General features: G+C 31.1%; 1 protein-coding gene and 1 pseudogene across 1 annotated transcript; one reads left to right on the top strand and one right to left on the bottom strand.

Annotated features, from left to right (window-relative positions):
• Positions 1 to 4,725: 4,725 nt before the first annotated feature.
• Positions 4,726 to 7,810, bottom strand: LOC115983746 (protein hsr-9-like). The gene is made up of 3 exons (XM_031106509.1): positions 7,527 to 7,810; positions 6,851 to 7,418; positions 4,726 to 5,120 (listed from the first exon to the last, which is right to left on the bottom strand). The coding sequence occupies exons 2-3, from the start codon at positions 7,388 to 7,390 to the stop codon at positions 5,040 to 5,042; spliced, it is 621 nt and encodes a 206-aa protein (XP_030962369.1). The 5' UTR covers positions 7,391 to 7,418; positions 7,527 to 7,810; the 3' UTR covers positions 4,726 to 5,039.
• A 7,156-nt stretch (positions 7,811 to 14,966) lies between these two features.
• On the top strand, positions 14,967 to 19,349 carry LOC115983745 (annotated as a pseudogene).
• Positions 19,350 to 21,366: the final 2,017 nt, after the last annotated feature.

Here is a 21,366-nt window from a genome sequence, read left to right as displayed (position 1 = left end):
CTTCAATGTAGACCATTCTGAACTAATGAGACTTAGTTTTTGTCATGTTTTGTCATGGTTTGCCAATATTACAAACTCAAAACCTAACAACCAAAATTGGCATTTGTTCCTTTTGCCCAAGAGATGTAGGAAAATGCCCATATTCTGAAATTATTTAGCAAAATACCCCTATTTTGAAACTCAATTTTTAGAAAATCGAGTTTCAATGAAAAACTTGATTTAACGAAAATCGAGTAATGTGAAAAATTTTACATGGAACTCGAGTACATGTTTTTTTTTTTTAATTTTTTTTTTAAAGTTTGATTTCACATAACTCGGTTTTCTAAAACTCGAGTTTTTCACTGAAACTTGATTTTTAGAAAATCAAGTTTAAAACAATAGCATTTTTCTATATAGTTTCAGAACATGAGCATTTTGTTGGAAAGTTTTGGCAAAAGGGATAAATGCTCATTTTGACCTAAAAAATGTATTATACGTGGAATATAGAATATCATTTTAAAGTTGAACTTTAAATTTTAGATCTACAAATGGTTACAAACTCACAATATGACTTAAAATGATTATAATTTGATCATTTTATAAGTTTAACAAGAATTGACACATATTGTACATGAGATTTTTTTTTTTTTTTTTAATTACTAAAATTCATTACATGAGAATTAAGTGAAATTTCGACAATGAAGAAATTATATCACGGACTATAAAAATCATGACCAAAAAAAAAAAAAAAAACACATCATAATGCTTATGTTATATTATAGGTAATATTAAAATACCATTTCATATTCACAAGAGTGCCGGTGTTTTATTTTATTTTATTACTAGTCAAAGGTCCGTGCGTTGCACGGTTTTTGTAGAATATATATAATTATTATAACCAAATAAGTAATTATTATAATGAAATGAATAAATTGCATTAGTATAACAACCATCAAATATAAAATGATAGCACCTTAATACAAAATTATCTTCTAACATACCAATTGTGCTATTATAATATCATTTGTAGTTATACGTATAAAACTATTCACATATGAATATTATATCTAATGAATCTACAATATAAGTGATTTGCAGTATTGTTAACAATAATATTAATGATTAAAATCTTTAGACAAAGTAACATAAAATTGATCACTTTTTAAAGATAGAACTATTCAAGGAATAAAACCTTTGTTCTAATTAAAAAAAATTGCAAAGTTCTACATCTAAATTACAAACCTTTCTTAGGATGCTTGAAATCTTTCTTGACAAACCTGAAAAAAAAAAATAAAAAAAATAAACAGATTTTTAAAAAACTAAAGTACCATATAGATTGCAAAATTGTATGTAAATTTAATAGTCTATGATTGGAATTTACTACGACACCTTACATATATATTGGACAACAAAATAATTAAATTGGATCAAACCATTAACATATGAATTAGATCAAACATAAAGAAATTACCCCCTCAAAAAAAGAAAAATATAAGGAAATTAGCTTAAACAAAAGGCAACAAATACATAAAACGTATTAATTGATTATAATAAAAAAATTAGAGTAAAAAATACATACCTACATGATTGTAGGTAGAAAAATGGAAGCCTAAATAAAAAAAAACTATACAATAAATTGAAGAATGAAAAACTACACCAAGTAACTGTGTATATATATACATGCTCCACCTAGAAAAGGAGTCCAAGTAAAAATCAAATACTCTAAACTCCTTGAAGTTACCTAATCAAGAAGTTTAGGTTGATTACATATTAGTTTTTTTTTTTAAATACTTTATCCCAAAAAAAAATAGTTAACGTTATTAGCTATTGTTATTAGATTTTTTTTTTTTAATTTTTTGTTTACGTTAAAGTTAATACCCAAATAAAAAACAACAACAACAACATACGGGAAGTAGTATGTTTTATTTATTTATTTTAGAAATACACTTACTTTATGATAACAATGAATTAGAGTCCTTAGTTTTTGAATTTGAGATATGAATGAATTAGAGTCCTAATTAATCTAATATTAATCCAGTTTTTTTTTTTTTTTTTTTGAGATACACTTACTTTATGATAACAATGAATTAGAGATAAAAATAAATTAGAGTCCTAATTATCTAATACTAATTTACCTACAATCTTACATGAAGTAGTTTTTATTTTACGCGTACTATATAATATTTTTTTTTGATTAATCTAATATTAATATATACAAATTAAAATAAAAAAGTTGTGAGCGATAGCCCGAATTGAAATGTTCAAAAGCATCCGGTGAAATAGATGGTAGGAGTATTTAAAAAAAAAAAAAAAATCTAATATGTAATTAACCTGCAAGAACTAATAGTTTTTTTAAAGAAAGTTTTAAAAAGAAAGTTTTTTAATATCTTTTTTTTCCTTTTACGTTTTTTATAGAAAGTTTTAATAATTACATATTAGTTTTTTTTTTTTTCAATTTGATGAAAGAAAAAAAAATTACCTGCAAGGTTGTAGGTAGGGCAGAGAGGAGAAATGAAGAATATAGCAAATAATTGTAAAGTACGTAGTAGAAATAATGTGTGTATATATAGTGAGAATTTTAGGTTGTGAAGAAGAAGATATGAACAAAAAGAAGTAGTTTAGGTAAAACTCAATTTTTTTTTTTACTTAATTGTTAGGAAAAAGATGACATAAGATGCAAATTTATCCACCAAAAAAAAAAAAAAAAAAGGAAAAAAAAAATGCAAGTTCTATCTTCTTCTCCTTTTTTAATTTTTTTTTAATTTTTTAATTTTAATGTTTTTTAAAGAAACGTATGCAAATTTGTATATATGATTTCAATATGCAACGGAAGCTCTTTTTCCAATTGTGGGAGTTTCAATTTCTAAGTGGATGTATTAGACCTCTTTTATACAAATTTGTATATATAATTTCAATATACAATGGAAGCTCTTTTTCCAATTATGGGAGTTTCAATTTCTAAGTGGATGTATTAGACCTCTTTTATGCAAATTTGTATATATGATTTCAATATACAACGGAAGCTCTTTTTCCAATTATGGGAGTTTCAATTTCTAAGTGGATGTATTAGACCTCTTTTTTCTTTTTTTTCTTTTCTTTTTTTGGTAGCATATGTTGTTGCAATTTAAGATGCATTAGACCTCTTTTTTGTAGTATAAGTTGTTGCAATTTAAGATGCATTAGACTTCTTTTTTTTAGTGTAGTTTTATCTCTCTTTTTTATTTAAATTCTATCCTTAGATAATTCTATTCTATTGATTTTAGGCTTTGTTGATAACATTTTAGATAGACACAACTGTTATAGTTGTAAATTAAATACTACTTTCTTTCATTTCTTGATTTGTCATATTTATCCAAAAAAATATGTATATATCTATTCTTAAAATCTAAAAATTTACTAAAATTTCTGCAATTTGGTGAAGCCACGTGGTGTAACCACGGCTTCTAAACCCAACTTTTATTATATATTATATGATATGATGTAGAATGGTCTTACATATAATGTGTGGGCATATATAACGTGTATCTACATATATTCACACTTGAATGAAGACATTTATGTTAGTTATAACTTTTATATATAGAGAGAGATGAGTTCAAGTTACACGGTATAACTTTAAGTAATGTTACAGCACTTAATATCTTGTTATTAAATTCATATCTTAAAAATATCACTGTTAGATTACAGTATTTTTGTATATTTTACATGCTTGCAAAATTTCAAGGTGATTAAAGATTAATAGTTATATCATCATTTAATTGTTTAAATTCAATTGTAATTTAAAATAATGCATAAAAGATGAGTTTATGAATCGAATGGTAAATAACATTCAATTGACATAAAAATTTACATGCATGTTAAAAATATATAGAATATGTAATCCACTGGTTGAATTTTTAAAATATGAATTCAATAACAAGTTATTAAGTAGTGTAATATTTTTTAAAGTTATATAAGATGTAACTTGAACTTGCCGAACTCATAGAAAGAGAGAGACATAGGTCCAATCATTATACGTACGGGACTTTGGCAGTTTGGCCTTGGCCTAGTCTCCAAGACTGAGAGGTTCAATCATTAAACGTCAGGGACTTTGGCAGTTTGGCCTTGGCTTAATCGCCAAGACTACGTAGACCAATTAAAATTTGAACAATTAGTCTTAAAGAATATATTTATGTTGTTGGGAGCTTGCGATTTATACAAAGTTGCACACCATTTAATGTAATTAATTGTACTAGTCTTTAACCCGCACAATGCGCGGGATATTCCTAACAATGCAACTTATATCGTAGAGGCATTTTTTTTTTTTTTAGGTCAGTTTTCTATTATTTTTTTAAAAGCCAATACTTTCTATTCAACTCAATTCAAGTCTGATGCAATTTCTAGTTACAATTTATCCTTGATACAATTGCAATAAAATATATGTTTCCTTCAAAAAAAAAAAAAATAGGAAAGATAAGTTATTTAATTATTTGTGAAGCATTTGGATTGGCATTTTAGAGCTTCAACAATTATGAGGGAAGCAAGTGGAGAATTATTAGTTAAACTTTCTGCTACTTCTATTTTTTGATTGTTGATGGAGTTGGCAGCCTTTGGTTTTCCTACAACATTTTTTTTTTTGTTTCTTACAATGTTTGACATTTAAGGAAAGCGATTCATCAAAATGTGTAAAACATATCCATATTACATACTTTAAGCTTAACTTTCTTATGCAACTGAAGATTAATCAAATAAAGATGTGGACACATATATACTAAATTATATTCATAGTGAGCTGAAAACCATTAAAAGTGCAACTATATTTTTTTCCCCAAACCAATACATGTCATGATCATCAACATGAAAATTCTCTTTAAGAATGAAAAATGCATAATAAGTTCCTTTAGTTATATATTTAAATTCAGTCATGTGAGTTTAAGTGTAAAGAGCATTACAATATTTAGACATGCAGAACCCAAGACATCCCCCTACACTAAGCCAGTCACAAGCATTGAAGTAAGTATCTCAATTCTAGTATGTTTACTTTAAAATTTTATTTATGTAAAACTACTGCTGGTTTGTTTTCATTTATATTTTAAATGTTTCCTTGAAATCAAAGTAAATAAGCAGATCATTGACCTTTGTGAACAATGACAACTCCAACCCTACAAAGTATAAGGTGGTGGTTATGGTTTGGAGGCATTCCTCTATGAATATTTCAAACATATTACCAAAAAAACAAAAGAGAGAAAAAGAACCTTGGATCGAAAAGATAGTAACTGGCATCATAGAGCTATGGGCCATCCTTGGCCTTCTCTTTTGTAGGCGTCTATTTTATGAGCCAATAATACAACCATCTTTTAATACCTCTGAGTCTATAGTGCAATCATCTTAATGGTATTAAAATTCAGAGGATTTGTTTTGCACGTATATATTTTCTGAACAACATAATTCTAAAGAATTAAATTCAAGTCCATAAGACATTTTGTCAAACACGTATCATGCTATAAAACTCAGCCAACAGTCAAGCAGTTAAGATAAATCTGTTGTATATTAATTAGCAGCCCAAGTATTAAAACAATCTAAATATCTTATCATTTGAATTATAAGTCTGGAGTACCCCAAAAAATAAATCCAAACATTCCAAGCAAAGCCAAATCATTTCAAAGGCTGCAGAATGAAGAAGTAACTGAATTTAAAATCAGGGAAAAAAACTGAACATTTTGGTAATCTAACAATAACAGCATATGTAAAATTCAAGGCGCAATCAATAAAGATAAACAATCCTTCTCCAAAATAAAATTAAGATAAACATTATACATAAACTAAATTGTTTGTGAGATCAATGCATGCCACTATTTGAAGGCCAAAGAGGTATTATGTACTAAGTGTGATTCAATAACATATAATTAATAAACACCAGAAAACTAATCTTCATGCTGATCATGGTAGTATACACTAAAAAATGGCATAAAAATTATTTTAAAATAAGATCAATGTGAAAAGATATTTAACAGAAGTAATAGAAGTCCAAAAACAAATAGGAAAAATTACAAAGTGTCTCAGATAAGAAAGGTGAAGAAGTAAAAAATCTGTGTTAGTGAAAGATTGCTTTATAGAGAGTGGAGGTATTCCGTCAACTCCAAATCCCCATGCTTTTGATTCTCTCATCACCTTTTCTACTTTCTGCTCTATACACAGATGGACAATCAATGACAGATAAACAGTGAAAAAAAATCTAATAAAAGCATCATACATAGGGGAACAAATCAAGCATGAAAAAAGAGTAAGAAAGCAAAAAATCTGGAGAACATTAATAGAACAAATCTAAAGGTCTAAAGCCTTCTTCACAATTGTCTTTGACAATGATCATAATCATTGCCCACTACCTTATCATTCCACAGTTGCCACATTACAATGAAATTTTCAATGCCATACATATAAAGTCAATATATATTCCAATTTGGATGCCCACCAAAAGCCAAACACAAACAGAGAAACCAAGATATTGAATCAGAAATCTAACAAAAAAGCAAAAGACGCTATCCAATATTGATTCAGTCTGCTCTCTGCGATGATTGCAAAATTACCCCCCCAAAAAAATCATCCAAATATCCAAACCAAAACCAAAGCTAAGCAAAAACAAATTATAACCAAAATACCTTTATCGAAACCATATTTAACCCAAATGCCTCAATCAAAACCCTATAATCAACACAATAAGAAATAGAGAAGGCAAAAAGGTAAAGGAAACATTAATGAAAGACATTTGAATTTAAAAAAAGAGCACCCAAAAAAAGAGCATTACCCCATCAATTAACCATGCAAACTACTGGTAGAAACAATATTTGATTAAGAGAGAAACCAAAAAAAAAAAAAAAAACATTATGCTAACCCCCTCAATCTTCTCATCGTTAACCAAATCGTCATTCGTTTTCTCGACTCCCGGCTCCGTCTTCATCTCTTCATTCACATTCGGCTTGCTTTCACACACTAATTCCTCTTCCTTCACAGGATTCTGAACCATTTCAACCACTCCACCCTTCAATTCCTCGTCGAAAACCGGCATTGACTTGTCCTTCTTGGAACCCCCTTCTCCGACCAATTCCGATTCTCCAACGTGCCCCTTCGGCTCGTCGTCGCTCGTTAGGTCCACCACATCGCTTTTCGCTTCCTCCTCGCTCATCGAATCGCCTAAATCCTTCTCCTTCTGATCCATAACTTCGTCGTTCTCGGCGTCCTTCGAATCCAGCTTCTTCAATTTCTTGCATCTATTGGTTGCCACAGCCTCATTCCGGGTCTTCCTGGAACGGGTCCGACCCAAGGACCCGCAGATCTCTGATTGCGCCTTCATTGCGAAGGCGAACTCGCGCTTGTGACCTGTCCGAACCCATGATAGCAACACGAACTCCTCCAAATCCGTACCGTTCGCCATATACACATACACAAAGATCGATTCAAATCTGATTTTTTTCAAAAAAATGTAAAAATTTGAGGAATTCAATAATATAGAGAGAAAGAAATAAATACGTTAATCTTAAATTGGAAAAAGATTAAATTAAAGAACAAACCTGTAGCCTGGATTGAAGGGATTGAATATTCTTGAAGAAAAAGATTAGGGTTCGTGAGAAGAGAGAGAGAGAGTTTGGGGATATTGGAAGAGAATGTACGGCTCTTCTTCATCTTGATTGGTGTCTGATGTTTTGGGTTTCAGTTTTTGATCTCTCGATCTCTCTCTCCTTCTCCGTTCTCAGTAACGCAAGTGTTTTTTGGGAGTATTGTAAGCCCTTTTTCCCTTTCTCTGTATCGCAATATTGGCAGGGTTTTTTGTTTTTTAAGAGAGAGAATGTTAAGTAGTCTGAAACGATCGGTAGATATTTTTTAATTTCTACGTTTTTTTTTTTCTTTTAACAGTTTTTTTTTTTTTTAATATAAACAATTACAGCCAAACGGTGTTAATTTTTTGAAAACAATATAATGTATCGTTTTTTAAAATTACACATGTCTGAATTTTAGGTAGGGACTTTTTCTATTTGTCATTATCTCCTTAATTCTAGGAACTCATTTTCTCTTAGTTTCTATTTTTATATATATATAGATATAGATTATTATGAGATTATAATTTTGGGAAGGTCCAAAACTCATAATACCGAGCTGAAGTGCTTTCAATAATTTTAAAAAATAAATAAATAAAAAATGTTTTGTATATTTTGAGTGTAACAATCACAAGAGCAGCTGCTGGTTATAAATTTTTTTTTTCTTGTGCCTATGTCAATATGTGAATAATTCGATCGTTAAATAATGGAAATTGATGGTGGAATTCAAAATGAGTAACGCTAATGCCACTATATATATACTATAAGGCACTTGATATTTGATGGTTATAAGTGATGAAGCTTTTTATCTGATTAATACTATTTTCTCATTTTAGTTACTTGAGAATTGAGATGTAACTAAGGAGGTGTCTGCAATTATTTGTTTATTTATTTATTTTTATTTTTTGAGGAATTGGAGGTGTCTGCAATTGACTTCACTGCTTTGTTTTTTTGTAGGTAAATATATATGGGGAGGGTGGTGTATTAATGGTGATGAGTCCAGAAAAATCATTAAGGTAGTCCATTAATATGGACAACCTTGCATCATTAGTAGACCATCAAAGATAATTGCTCAACACATTCAATAACGACCATCAAAGGTCTTAAACTCTCATCAAAACAAAAAATGTTACAATCAAGGTAATAATTACCCTAATTTATGTATAACAATTACCTAATTCACCTATAAAAGGGACAGTCGGTCTCACTAGCAAGGTATGTCAAGAAACCACTACAAAATGCTATTTATAGTAGAAAAGATATGGGCTAATACTTACTTAAGCATCGGAGGCTCCCCCACCGGGCACAATTCGGTGGTCTCTTCGATCAATTCTCTTTATCTTGCAGGTCCCACAAGATCGTCTAAAGCTCCGGATTGGATGAGTGATCCAACTGACGATTTTGGCATCATCAGTTTGGCGCCGTCTGTGGGGAGATTAGCCATTAAGCTCTTCCTACAACAAATGGTTACTCTTTTCAATTTGGAGTAATGGACGCTAAAGTGCAGTACCAAATAACCCAAAATATCACTCCAATCAAGGAATCCTCCCATTTGAATCTCTAATACACTACTGGAGCACCTTCGTCGTTTTGCTGGTGAAGGACACATGTAAAGAAAAAATCCTTCTCATAAATGAATGGTAAATGGATGCATTCCATGGGCTAACCCACTAATACGTCCATTGAGTACAATCACTCAGGTATGTCTGACGTGATTCTCCTTATAGTAATATTTTTATTTGGTAGAATTACGTATTGCCTAAGATCTTAAAGTCTTACTGTTTAGGTGACTCTAAATAAGGCATAAACTTTTCTTGGAAACAATTACATTATAGCTATCAAATCATGTATTTACAAATTGGTATTGCATAACTTAATTTTAGGTAAGTCTTCTAGAAAATTTTCTTAAAAAGGAATGGTTCCAATTAAGCAAAGCACCTATCAACTACAGAGATAATAGATACATGCATAACAATTCAAATTCTTTTAGAAACTTACCATAATCGTCGCTACACCAAAAATAGTGAATGATTTCACAAGAATGGTTTTAATCTCATATTACTTGTTTCAAATAATCACAAAATTAAAAGAGATACACTTATCCAAAAGAGGGTTTAAATATTAGTATAACTATGAAGTTTAAGAATCTAAAGCCTAGACACGAAACACACTATAAATATATAGTAAAAGAAAGGAATAAAAAATATCCATGGCTAAATACCGGCAAAGTATTATGATCTTGAATACAATTTATGGCCATTAGAAAGGATTTTATTACCTTTCCTAATATTGTAACAGATCGTTGATAACATCCTAATTGATATTCAAGCATTATGGCTTTTTATATCACTTCTTTTCTCTCCTAATACATCTTGCTGAGATAGGAAGATGGAAGCCAAGGATAATTGCTTTGCCAAAGATAATAAATCTTAACTTTCTGCATTTGAAAAAAGTAAAACCAAAATTTATTATCTTAATAGAATTATAGCGTGTCATAATTCTGAGCACTAAAAAGGTGTATTGGAATCTTATTGCTTGTCTAAATTATAAAAATAAAAATAAAAAAACTGCTTTAGGTATTAAACCCGAAGTTATTCAATTTCGATTTTTGAAGTTAAAGAATTTCTGGATAAAGAAAGTTAGTGAATACTCCTATATGTTTTTACTTTCTACAATTAGTTTCCTAATGGAAATTAATTTTATAAATGCTCCTTAGAGCAGTCAATTAAATGTATAAAACGTTATATGTTTTTACTTCTAGAATGGTCAATATCATTAGATATAAGATGGTTTAAAAAATATGATAATGGCATTATTTTTGGATCAAAGGATCCAGATATTCAAGGAATGCAAGTTTGTAAAATTTCATAATTCAAAAATCATTAGAATTTATGCCAATATACATAAATATATTATTTAGTATCAGTATATTTCTTCTTGAAATAAATTCCATCATCATTACTAAGATATGAAATTTTATATCTTGAAATGTTCCACCATAGAATGAACAAAGTTTACCATTCAAACTTTTCCATGTATAATTACATGTTACTTTGACTTTGAGAATGGAGAATTTAAATTGTTCCATTTATACATCCCACCATATGGTGTCATGAAAACTTTAGTGGTATCTATATGTTTGTGCATCATAATTTCATAAATTGAGCCATTATTTTAGTGCTCAATACGAACTAAATTATGCTTCCTTCGTTTTATACACACATACATATTTGTCTTACATAGTCACTTGGAGGGATATTGTGCTAAAGACTATGTCATGGACGCATCAACATATGCCATCCTCAAAATTAAGTAAATAATTCAAACATTTGTGGTTAATATTATTTATGCTTGACAATATAGCTCTAAGTCTAACACTTTGCACAGTAAAAGTACTAAACTATTCACTAGTGTAACTAGGCTAGCTTGATTGTACCTATATTCTTAAGAAATTGTCAAGAAGAACTTGCCAAGAAAAATATCAAAAACCCTTAAGTGGAAAAGGGTAATACAACCAAAGGTTATGAAAATTCCTTTGACATCACAAATGGGGAGTCAAGCCCCAATAGCTTTGAAGCCAATATCAACCCACCAAAGAAGAGCTCGTTGAAAAGAAATCAACTTAGAAGGGTACCCAAAGTACCACATACACACATCTAAATCACTTGCCATGTGAACAAAGTGATTCCAAGCCAAGTATGCCTATTCTAAGATCCTTCCAAAGGTGGGCTCAGATATTCAATTTCTAGAAAAAGTCCCAAAGCAAACAGGTAATTAAACCTTACTCACTCTCTCTCTTGTTAACTTAATCTTCAAAACTTGATTTTGATGTGTGTAATGTATATATCTTAAATTTAAGGAATTGCATAAGTTACCAACTAAATGCGAAATGAATCTAAGACAGATAGTCAAAAAAAAAAAAAATAAATAAATAAATAAATCCAAGGAAATCCTATACTTTCCTTTAGTCTAGCTCTATAATTACTGAGACTGTAAGAAAGGTGAAGTCAAATTCTTTTTGAAATATGCCATGTTGAGGCACTAAAAAGTGGAACCAAATATCATTATGGTTTTACCATAATAGTATTGTAGGACGTGATGAATTGCATTATTTAACAATTCAACCCTTTCTATCCTTTAAATATCTGCAACAATTTGTTATTTTGATAGTTAATTACTTATATGGTTTAGTAAGGTCAAAATAGAGAAACTTGAGGTCTAGAATAAAAGATTCGCTACACCATTTAAAAAAAAAAAAAAAAAAATTTCATGACCGTTTCTCTAGTTCATATCTTACCAACTTATTGCACATGCTGTCACAACATCAAACACTTCTTTTTATCTTAAAATCATTTTTGATATACTTTGGACACTTGAGTATCCAAAATAATGGACATATCAGCTTTAACTTTGACACTTTAAAGAAGCATATAGTTAGTAGCTTTAGTCTTCATATATCATAGTATACTTCTCTATGATTCACATTTAGTTCACTTCGTCAAAAGATATCTATTATAGTTCAACATGCAATTTGCCTATTTGGATATTGTCATTCCTAACAAAATGCAGCAAGTATTATTGAGGTGACTCATTTTGAGTACACAATTAAAGCTAAGATTAAGCCCCAAGAAAGAAATATACGGGTTCAAACCATGACAGATTATTCATTTGGTTATCATCAAACAAAGGACTGCACCCTTCATGTTTGAACGAGGACAAACCATTTGGTCGTCTTCAGATACTATGGACAACAACGATAAAAGAACATAGGATGACCTTCATCCTTTGATAAATGAAATCTAGCCTTGCATATTCGTACATCGTCATTCCTAACAAAATGTAGTTAGCACTTTTGAAGTGACTTAACCGTACAATTAAAGAAAAAGGAAGAGGAAATTGCTATTACAAACAGCAATGGCCATAGTCGTCAAAGCACCCAAAAAAAAAAAAAAAAAAAAATTGAAGCAAAAGAGATCTAGGCCTTAGACATGAAGTACCATGTTAAGCTTAAAAAACCTTGAAAAGAGAAGAGCTCGTCATCTTAAAAAAGGAAGAGCTAGTCAGGAAGATCCCAGCAATAAAAAGATCGGGGTATGTGACAAAATAATATCGTCATTTAAGGTAACACATTTATCTTTGTATCTTTTATATTCGTCTATAAAAATTTACACCTAGTAAGGTTCCATGCAAAAATATATGCATTACTAGACAGATCACAAAAGAGGTAAAACTCTAGGATGACAAGGAAATAAGAAAAAGGTCCACCTAGGCTATTGGTAACTTATTATTTATATATGAATTGTTCTAAAATTCTTGTATAACCAAGTCTTGGCAAGTGCATGTGCTACTTAATGCAGATATCAACATGGCCTCAAGAAGGTCCAAAACGACATAGCGTTAAGGAATCTTTCCAGCAATAAGTGACAAGATTCCTTAAATGGATGTAAGTTATCAAAAAATGGCTAAGTGATAAGATTCCGCCAAGACGGATGTAAATCACTGACGAAGCCTAAGTGACAAGATTCCTTAAATGGATGTAAGTCACCAAAAAATGGCTAAGTGATAAGATTCCGCCAAGACGGATGTAAATCACTGACGAAACCTAAGTGACAAGATTCCTTAAATGGATGTAAGTCACCAAAAAATGGCTAAGTGGTAAGATTCCGCCAAGACGAATATAAATCACTGACGAAGCTTAAGTGACAAAATTCCTTAAATAGATGTAAGTCACCAAAAATGGCTAAGTGATAAGATTCCGCCAAGACGGATGTAAATCACTGACGAAGCCTAAGTGACAAGATTCCTTAAATGGATGTAAGTCACCAAAAAATGGCTAAGTGATAAGATTCCGCCAAGACGGATGTAAATCACTGACGAAGCCTAAGTGACAAGATTCCTTAAATGGATGTAAGTCACCAAAAAATGGCTAAATGATAAGATTCCGCCAAGACGGATGTAAATCACCGACGAAGCCTTAAATGGATATAAGTCACCAAAAAATGGTTAAGTGATAAGATTCCGCCAAGACGGATGTAAATCACTGACAAAGCCTAAGTGACAAGATTCCTTAAATAGATGTAAGTCACCAAAAAAAAAAAAAAAAAATGGACAAGATTCCGCTAGACCGATGCAAATCACTAACGAAATCTAAATGGTGAAGCTTCGTAACTGGATGTAAGTCACCTAAAAGTGGCTAAGTGACTAAAATTCCCTTAGACGAGTGTAAGTAGACAAGGATTCTCACACAAACGTGACAACCAGAAAATGAGTGAAAGAAGAAGCATCGAAGTGATCAAAAATGGTCGTCCAAAGAAATTAGCTTGCTCTTCAGCAGTAATAAAAAATGATCGTCCGAAGAAATTAGCTCACTTTCAAGATCAAGCTATGATCCCTCGAACGTCCAAAAAGACCTTCAAAAGGCATATACTAAGAAGTCATCGCAAAAATATCACCATTCTTGAAGAAGAAAGTAGTTGAAGATAAAGAAGCCTGAATCTAAACAAGTCAAGAATATTCCCTAAGCCTGACCAGCATAAAGCAAAATCAAACTTGGGAATGGGGGGCAATTGATGAGTCCAGAAAAATCATTAAGGTAGTCCATTAATATAGACAACCTTGCATCATTAGTAGACCATCAAAGATAATTGCTCAACACATTCAATAATGACCATCAAAGGTCTTAAACTCTCATCAAGACAAAAAATGTTACAATCAAGGTAATAATTACCCTAATTTATGTATAACAATTACCTAATTCACCTATAAAAGGGACAGTCGGTCTCACTAGCAAGGTATGTCAAGAAACCACTACAAAATGCTATTTATAGTAGAAAAGATATGGGCTAATACTTACTTAAGCATCGGAGGCTCCCCACCGGGCACAATCCGGTGGTCTCTTCGATCAATTCTCTTTATCTTACAGGTCCCACAAGATCGTTTAAAGCTCCGGATTGGATGAGTGATCCAACTGACGATTTTGGCATCATCAAATGGGATTTGAACCCCTCTTTCAAAGTCCACCTTCATTGTTTATTGATTCTGTCCATTTAGTCATTGACTCGTTCTGACGACTTTATCAAAGTCTCAGCATGGACTCTAGAACTTAACGTCGACGTCATAGATAACTGTGGCAAATATTATACAAATGTAAGTAACACCCGGTATATGATTTGAACGGGTCTATCTTAATTTTCTAATGCATATAAAATTCCAGCATCTCCTAAAATAAAGGGTTAATACATTAAATAAGATTCTGACACCTGTTCAAATTCCAAATTCTACTGTGTACTGTACTGGACATAAACCGGATTTTTAAAATAAATATATAAATAAAATCTAGCATCTATATATAGGAAGTTTTTTTTGTACAGAAACACATACAGTAAACTCGTCTTCTCAGAAAATATTGGGTGCTATATGGGTTTCCGATTCCACAAATTGCTTTTGCAGGTCACATGGGTTGGTGTGTTATTATCAGTGACTACTTCAGCCTCAGCTGTACTATCATATCCATCAGCCCTACCTAATTGTCAGAACAGTTGTGGAGGTGTCGAAATTCCATATCCTTTTGGAATGAATCAAGGATGTTACCTAGATGAAAGTTTTGTCATCACTTGTGATAACTTGACAAGCCAACCTATGTATGGAAATGTCATTGTTAAAAACATTTCCATCGAAGACCACAACATAGAGATCTTGGCCTATACAGCCAGGGACTGTTACAACAAGACTGGTGCGCTTGTGAATAATACCAATTACCACCGTACTCTCTGGTCCCGTTATTTCACAATTTCTGACACTCAAAACGTGTTCATGGCCGTCGGGTGTGACACTTACGCATACCTTAATGGTTTTAAGAACAATCATTCTTTCTCCCTCGGCTGCACGTCGGTATGTGTAGATGCTAGCAATGTGGTCAATGGCTCTTGCTCTGGGATCGGCTGTTGCCAGACGGAAATTCCTGAAGGAATGAAAAATATTAGTTTGGAAGCGCATAGCTTTAATGATCATTCAAAAGTATTGAATTTTAATCCATGCAGCTATTCCTTTATTGTGCAAAAGGACAAGTTCAATTTCTCCGTTGATTCCCTTCAAAATCTTCCGGAAAAAATGCCAATGGTTCTTGATTGGGCTGTCGGAAATGAAACATCGGCGGCCGGTAATGAAACATGTGCTGTGAACACAAAGAATTATCCATGTGGAGGGAATAGCACTTGTAAGGGTTCTAAAAATGGAGGATACTTTTGTCTCTGCATGGATGGTTACCGTGGGAACCCATACCTCAAAGATGGTTGTCAAGGTATTCTTCTTGTATAATTTTGATATAGTCAACTATAAGGTGGCAGAGAATCATTTTCACCACTAGCTACGTCAGAATTGTGATATAAAAATTGTGTTCACGAACTTTCTTATAACCCTTGCTTGTATTTATATTTCCTCAAAGTTACTTAAAGATGGGCTTTATTACCACCAGATATTGACGAATGCAAAGAGGGCAATAACAACTGCACGAGCAAAAACACTAATTGTGTTAATGACCCAGGAAGTTATTATTGTGTGTGCAGCGTGGGGTACCATTTTGATGACGGAGGGGCATGTGTCCATCCATCATCCAATCTAGCAATTAAGCTCACCATTGGTAAGTATATTTAATTATGGGAAATTCTTGTTGTGTATAAATTATTTTACACAATATTATATATACTCCAAAAAAAAAAAAAAAAACTGAAATTGTGACTTTAAATCATGGTTTTATAGGTATTTTTGGTTATGTAAAATAATTTGTATGTATTAAATACAACCCTTTTATTACTAATATATATTGTGGTGCATTCTTGAAAAATGCTTATTGAGTTTGCAGTTGATTGTCAATTACAACTGTACCATATATATATATATATGAGTAATTAATTTATTAATTTGTACTTCAAGGGGATATCTTTATGATATTCTCTTCTCTCACATAATAGTGAGCTCTATTAACTAAATTTATAGTGAGAGTCATCATTAATTGTGAAGAATATTCACAAAATAAAAGTCTAGTGACATAAAAAATTTTCATAACTTTTCTTATAATGTTTGACATTTTATGTTATGACTGGTGGATTGTAAAAAAAGTGTTATTGTGAATTTATATGAAAGTAATGTTTCAATTATAACTTCTTTGTTTTAATCATAACTTCCTAACATCTAACGACAAGGTTATCAAAAAATTTGACTCTCTAGCTAGCATCACTTACATTATAGGATTATGTCATAGCACCCAATATTATTAAAATTATATCTATAGGCTTAATCTTCTGCCTTAAGTTATGTCTTTTTATATTATATAAATAATTTATTTAGAATCTCCCTAATATGTTATTTATCCAACACTAAAAAAATTCCATATGATTAAGACACTTTTTCCCCCCTAAACTATAATTATTTGTAGTTATATCTCAAATGGTTGAAACAATCAAATTAGGGGGGAAAAAAAACCTCAAATGGTTGAGGTAAGTGCCATTACCATTTTTTAAGGAAAAAAAAATTTTGAGATTTAATTTTTTACTGTTGCAAAATAATAAATAGTAAGAGTAATTCTACATTCACAAATTATTTTACAATATTTTACTTTATAATATTTTTACAAAATGTTTATGTGGTCCACAATTAATATTATTTTTTCATTTACTAATAATCATTTATTACATCAGCAGTTTGTAAATTTTTTTGTAAAATAGTTTGTATTTCTAGCATTATTCTAATAGTAATAAAGAATGATAGTTTGTTCGGAAAAATGAAAAGTAATTTGAATTGTAATTTTTTTTTTTTTTGATTTAGATTGGTTGGGATAGAACTTCCACATAATATTGAAATTTTTTCTTCAACTTATTGTTGGATTGAGATTTTGTCAATCCAATTAGTTAGTATTATCAGGGGGAAAAAAAAAAAGCAAAAGTGGATTATTGAATGTGGTGGGGAATAATTTAAAATCATTGTCCATGTGTTCAATAAAAAATTAAATAAATAGTCTTGAACTTTTAATATTCAACTTAACTCATATGTTTACCAACCTAATTTTTAGCCTATATTTATAAATTTATAGCATGAATGTATTCCATTAAATTGATTAAATTTTTAGCCTAGTTTATTTCTTTTTTATTTGCTTTTGGTTATCATCGAATAAAAAAGATTAAATTGAAATACTGTAATATGATATATTTAATTGAAGTCTTGCCAATCTGGAAATATCTGCATGGAATGAGAGAATGGGAATAGAGAGTGAAATAGTCCTCTCTCTCTGTCTCTGACGAAAGCCAATACTCTCAATATATATATATTTTTGGGAATGGTAATACTCTCAAAATTGATCTCTTATATTGTCAAATTTTATTATATTTTTTCTTTATTTTTACATTGTGAGAAAGAAAGTTTTCTTCATTGTTACTAACCTCTCTTGTTCTCTTCTTTAGCATTTTAACTTCCAAATATAATATAGATTTAAATTGACTTGATTCCCAAATTTTTGAAAAGAAAAAGGAAAAAGAAAAAGAAACTATACAACGTCTCTTTGTGTATATATATGGAGTATTACATTTGTTTCTTTCAAATATAGGTATTGGCATATGCATTATAGCTATGCTTGTCTGTAGCTCTTCGCTGTACTTGATAGTAAATCAAAGAAAGCTAATGAGGATTAAACAAAGGTTCTTTCAGCAGAATGGTGGTTTAATATTATAACAACAACTCTCTAGACAAGATAATTCAACTAACGTGGTAAAAATCTTTACAACAGAAGAGTTGGAGAAGGCTACCAACAATTATGATGAAAATCTAATCATTGGTCGAGGAGGGTTTGGTACTGTTTATAAAGGATTTTTACCAGATGATAGAATTGTGGCCATTAAGAAGTCAAAAATAGTAGATGAAAGCCAAATTGAGCAGTTCATCAATGAGTTAGTTGTCCTTTCTCAAATTAACCACACGAATGTGGTTAAACTATTGGGTTGTAGTTTGGAAACACAAGTTCCTTTGCTAGTTTATGAATTTGTACCTAATGGTACTCTCTTTGAGTACATACACCATGAAAGCAAGGTGTCTATTGTACCATGGGAAACTCGTCTTAGGATAGCTACAGAATCTGCAGAAGCACTTTCGTATTTGCACTCTTCAGCTTCTCCACCTATAATCCATAGAGATGTCAAGTCTTCAAACATATTACTAGATGGTAAACACATAGCAAAGGTATCAGATTTTGGAGCATCAAGATTAGTTCCACTTGACCAAACACAAGCCATAGCTACAATGGTGCAAGGAACTTTTGGATATTTAGATCCCGAATACTTGCACACAAGCCAATTGACAGAGAAAAGTGATGTTTACAGTTTTGGAGTGGTCCTTATGGAGTTATTAACAGGGAAAAAGGCAATTTCATTTGATAGACCTGAGGAGGAGAGAAGCCTTGCTTTGTATTTTCTTTCTTCTTTGAAAGAAAATAGATTGTTTGAAGTTCTTGAGAAGAATATAGCAAATGAAGAAAATGCAGAGCAACTGAAAGAAGTTTCAAATCTTGCAATGAGGTGCTTAAGATTGAAAGGGGAGGATAGACCTAATATGAAGGAAGTAGCAATGGAACTTTAGGGTTTAAGAAAGATGGAAAAGCATTCGTGGGTTAATGTAGGTTCCAACTTGGAAGAGACTGAATACTTACTTGGTGGGCCATCTGATTCTCGTGAATATGATGTTAGTAATAAAATAACCACTAGTTATGATATTGTGGAACATCACGTAATGTTGGCCTTCGATGATGGGAGATGATCAAAGCTTGGTAACATAAGTTTACCAAATGTCATATATATGCTAGTTTGTGTAATTTCTTGCCTTTCAATTTATTTCCTTTCCTTGTAATTTTTAGGAGTTTTCGCCTAAAATGCAAGTGCAGGGACAAATAATGAACTTGAAACTTCAAAATTGTAACTTTATTATAGTGCCTTTTTATTATTATCTTACTTTATTTGTAAACACTTCACATAAATCTCTTACCAATTTCTTTACATTTGTGTTTTCATATTAACATAAGTATACATAATTTATACTTAAAACAAAACTTTAACATGATATATATTATCTTCCCTTATACAAGAAAATTTCAAAAAAAAAAATTTATTTATAAAATAACACACACACACACATACATACATATATATATATATATATATATATATAAATTTAGAGTAAATCAAGCATAGTTTCTAAGATGTCGTATAATAAATTCTCTAATTAAATTAAAATAAATAGTTGCATTAAATTTAATTGTCATTGAAATATATATCATTAATTGTGTTTTATTGGTCAATAATCATGTATTTGAATTTGATTGGGGGAATCTAATTCAAGCATTGTATCTAAGAAACTATACCTAAATTTTAGTCATTCAAAATATGATTGGGTTTTTTTTTGGGAAGGGGGGGGGGGGGGTTCTATAATACTAGAACAACTTGCTTTATGTCCACTCTACGCATGTATACACTACAAAAACATTCATTTGAGAGAGAGAACAACTTGCTTTATGTCCACTCTATGTATACACTACAAAAACATTCAGAGAGAGAGAGAGAGAGAGAGAGAGAGATTCAGGGCCTGTTTGGTTTAGAGGAGTTTTGAGTGATATGATCCAAAACTCATAACTAAGTTATCAAAACACATGAGACCCACACAAATTTTTTTGTTTGGCTTAATTTTCACATTGTGTTTCCATCACTCAAAACTCACAAATTTTGAGTTAGAGTGATGGAAATACAAAACAAGAATCCGATGTTTTCAAAAGCTGAGATACATAACTCAGTGTCATCATTGTAAATTTTCAAACTCTGTGGAGCCCATAGCTTCTGTGTTGTCATGTCAACTCAGAGCTGTTACCGTTGCAAATTCAAGGCAAAGACCATTTCTCTTTCTCACTTCCCTCAAAATATTTCAGCCAAAAATTTCCCCCCTTTCTCACTTCCCTCTCTCCGTTTTCCTTTTCTCTTCTCTTCGGATCGACTGATGGTAATGGTGGTGGTATGGGCTATAGATGGGTTTTGCATGGGGGTTGTGGTTGCGTCTGGGGTTGGTATGGAGGAAGCTTGAAGGCAACGGCAGCCATGGGAGGTGGATTGTTGTTTGCTAGGTTTTAATTCCTAGGTCATTTCTGTCATGTCCCAAACCCTAAAGGGTCCAAAGCATGAGAAAGACATCTAAAAGTACCTGTAGATTTTTTTTTTTTTTTTTCCTTTTTGACAATCCAATCCACATAAATCATATCCAATATCAACATCAAGAATTATCATAATAATTCCATTGAATATACTCTCAGAGTAAGTTAGAACTCTAAGTAATAATTACAAGGACCAATGGCCACAAACGAATAGAGGTCTAAATAAATAATTACATATCAACAGCTTGTCCCATTAGTAGGAATAAAGTCTCAACCACTATAATACACAAAAGAATGAGTCAAGTCTAGTCTAAGATGTACAACATCTAATATCTCTATTACAAAAGTTCAACCTCCATCAGTAGTTAGTCTAACTACAATTAGCCACCAAAAAACTGTCTTAAAAGATTGTCGCCTACTCTAAAAAGTTTATAAAATAATAGAATGAGACAGAGTCCAGTAAGTAGCACAATTAATGGGGTAGGAGAAATGTAAGTTTCATCTTCAAAAATACTAATATGACAAGAATGATTAAGTAATGAAACACAAAATTTCTCAAAATAATTTCCAAAGCCATAATATGTGAGCATCAACAATATAATTTCCAAAGCCATAATATCTAATATAAGATAAATTATC

This window comes from Quercus lobata, chromosome 4 (genome assembly GCF_001633185.2).
Source record: "Quercus lobata isolate SW786 chromosome 4, ValleyOak3.0 Primary Assembly, whole genome shotgun sequence".
In the NCBI taxonomy this organism is placed as follows: Eukaryota; Viridiplantae; Streptophyta; class Magnoliopsida; order Fagales; family Fagaceae; genus Quercus; species Quercus lobata.
Note: the sequence above shows the minus strand (reverse complement) of the source record. Positions and strands in the feature narration are given on the sequence as shown.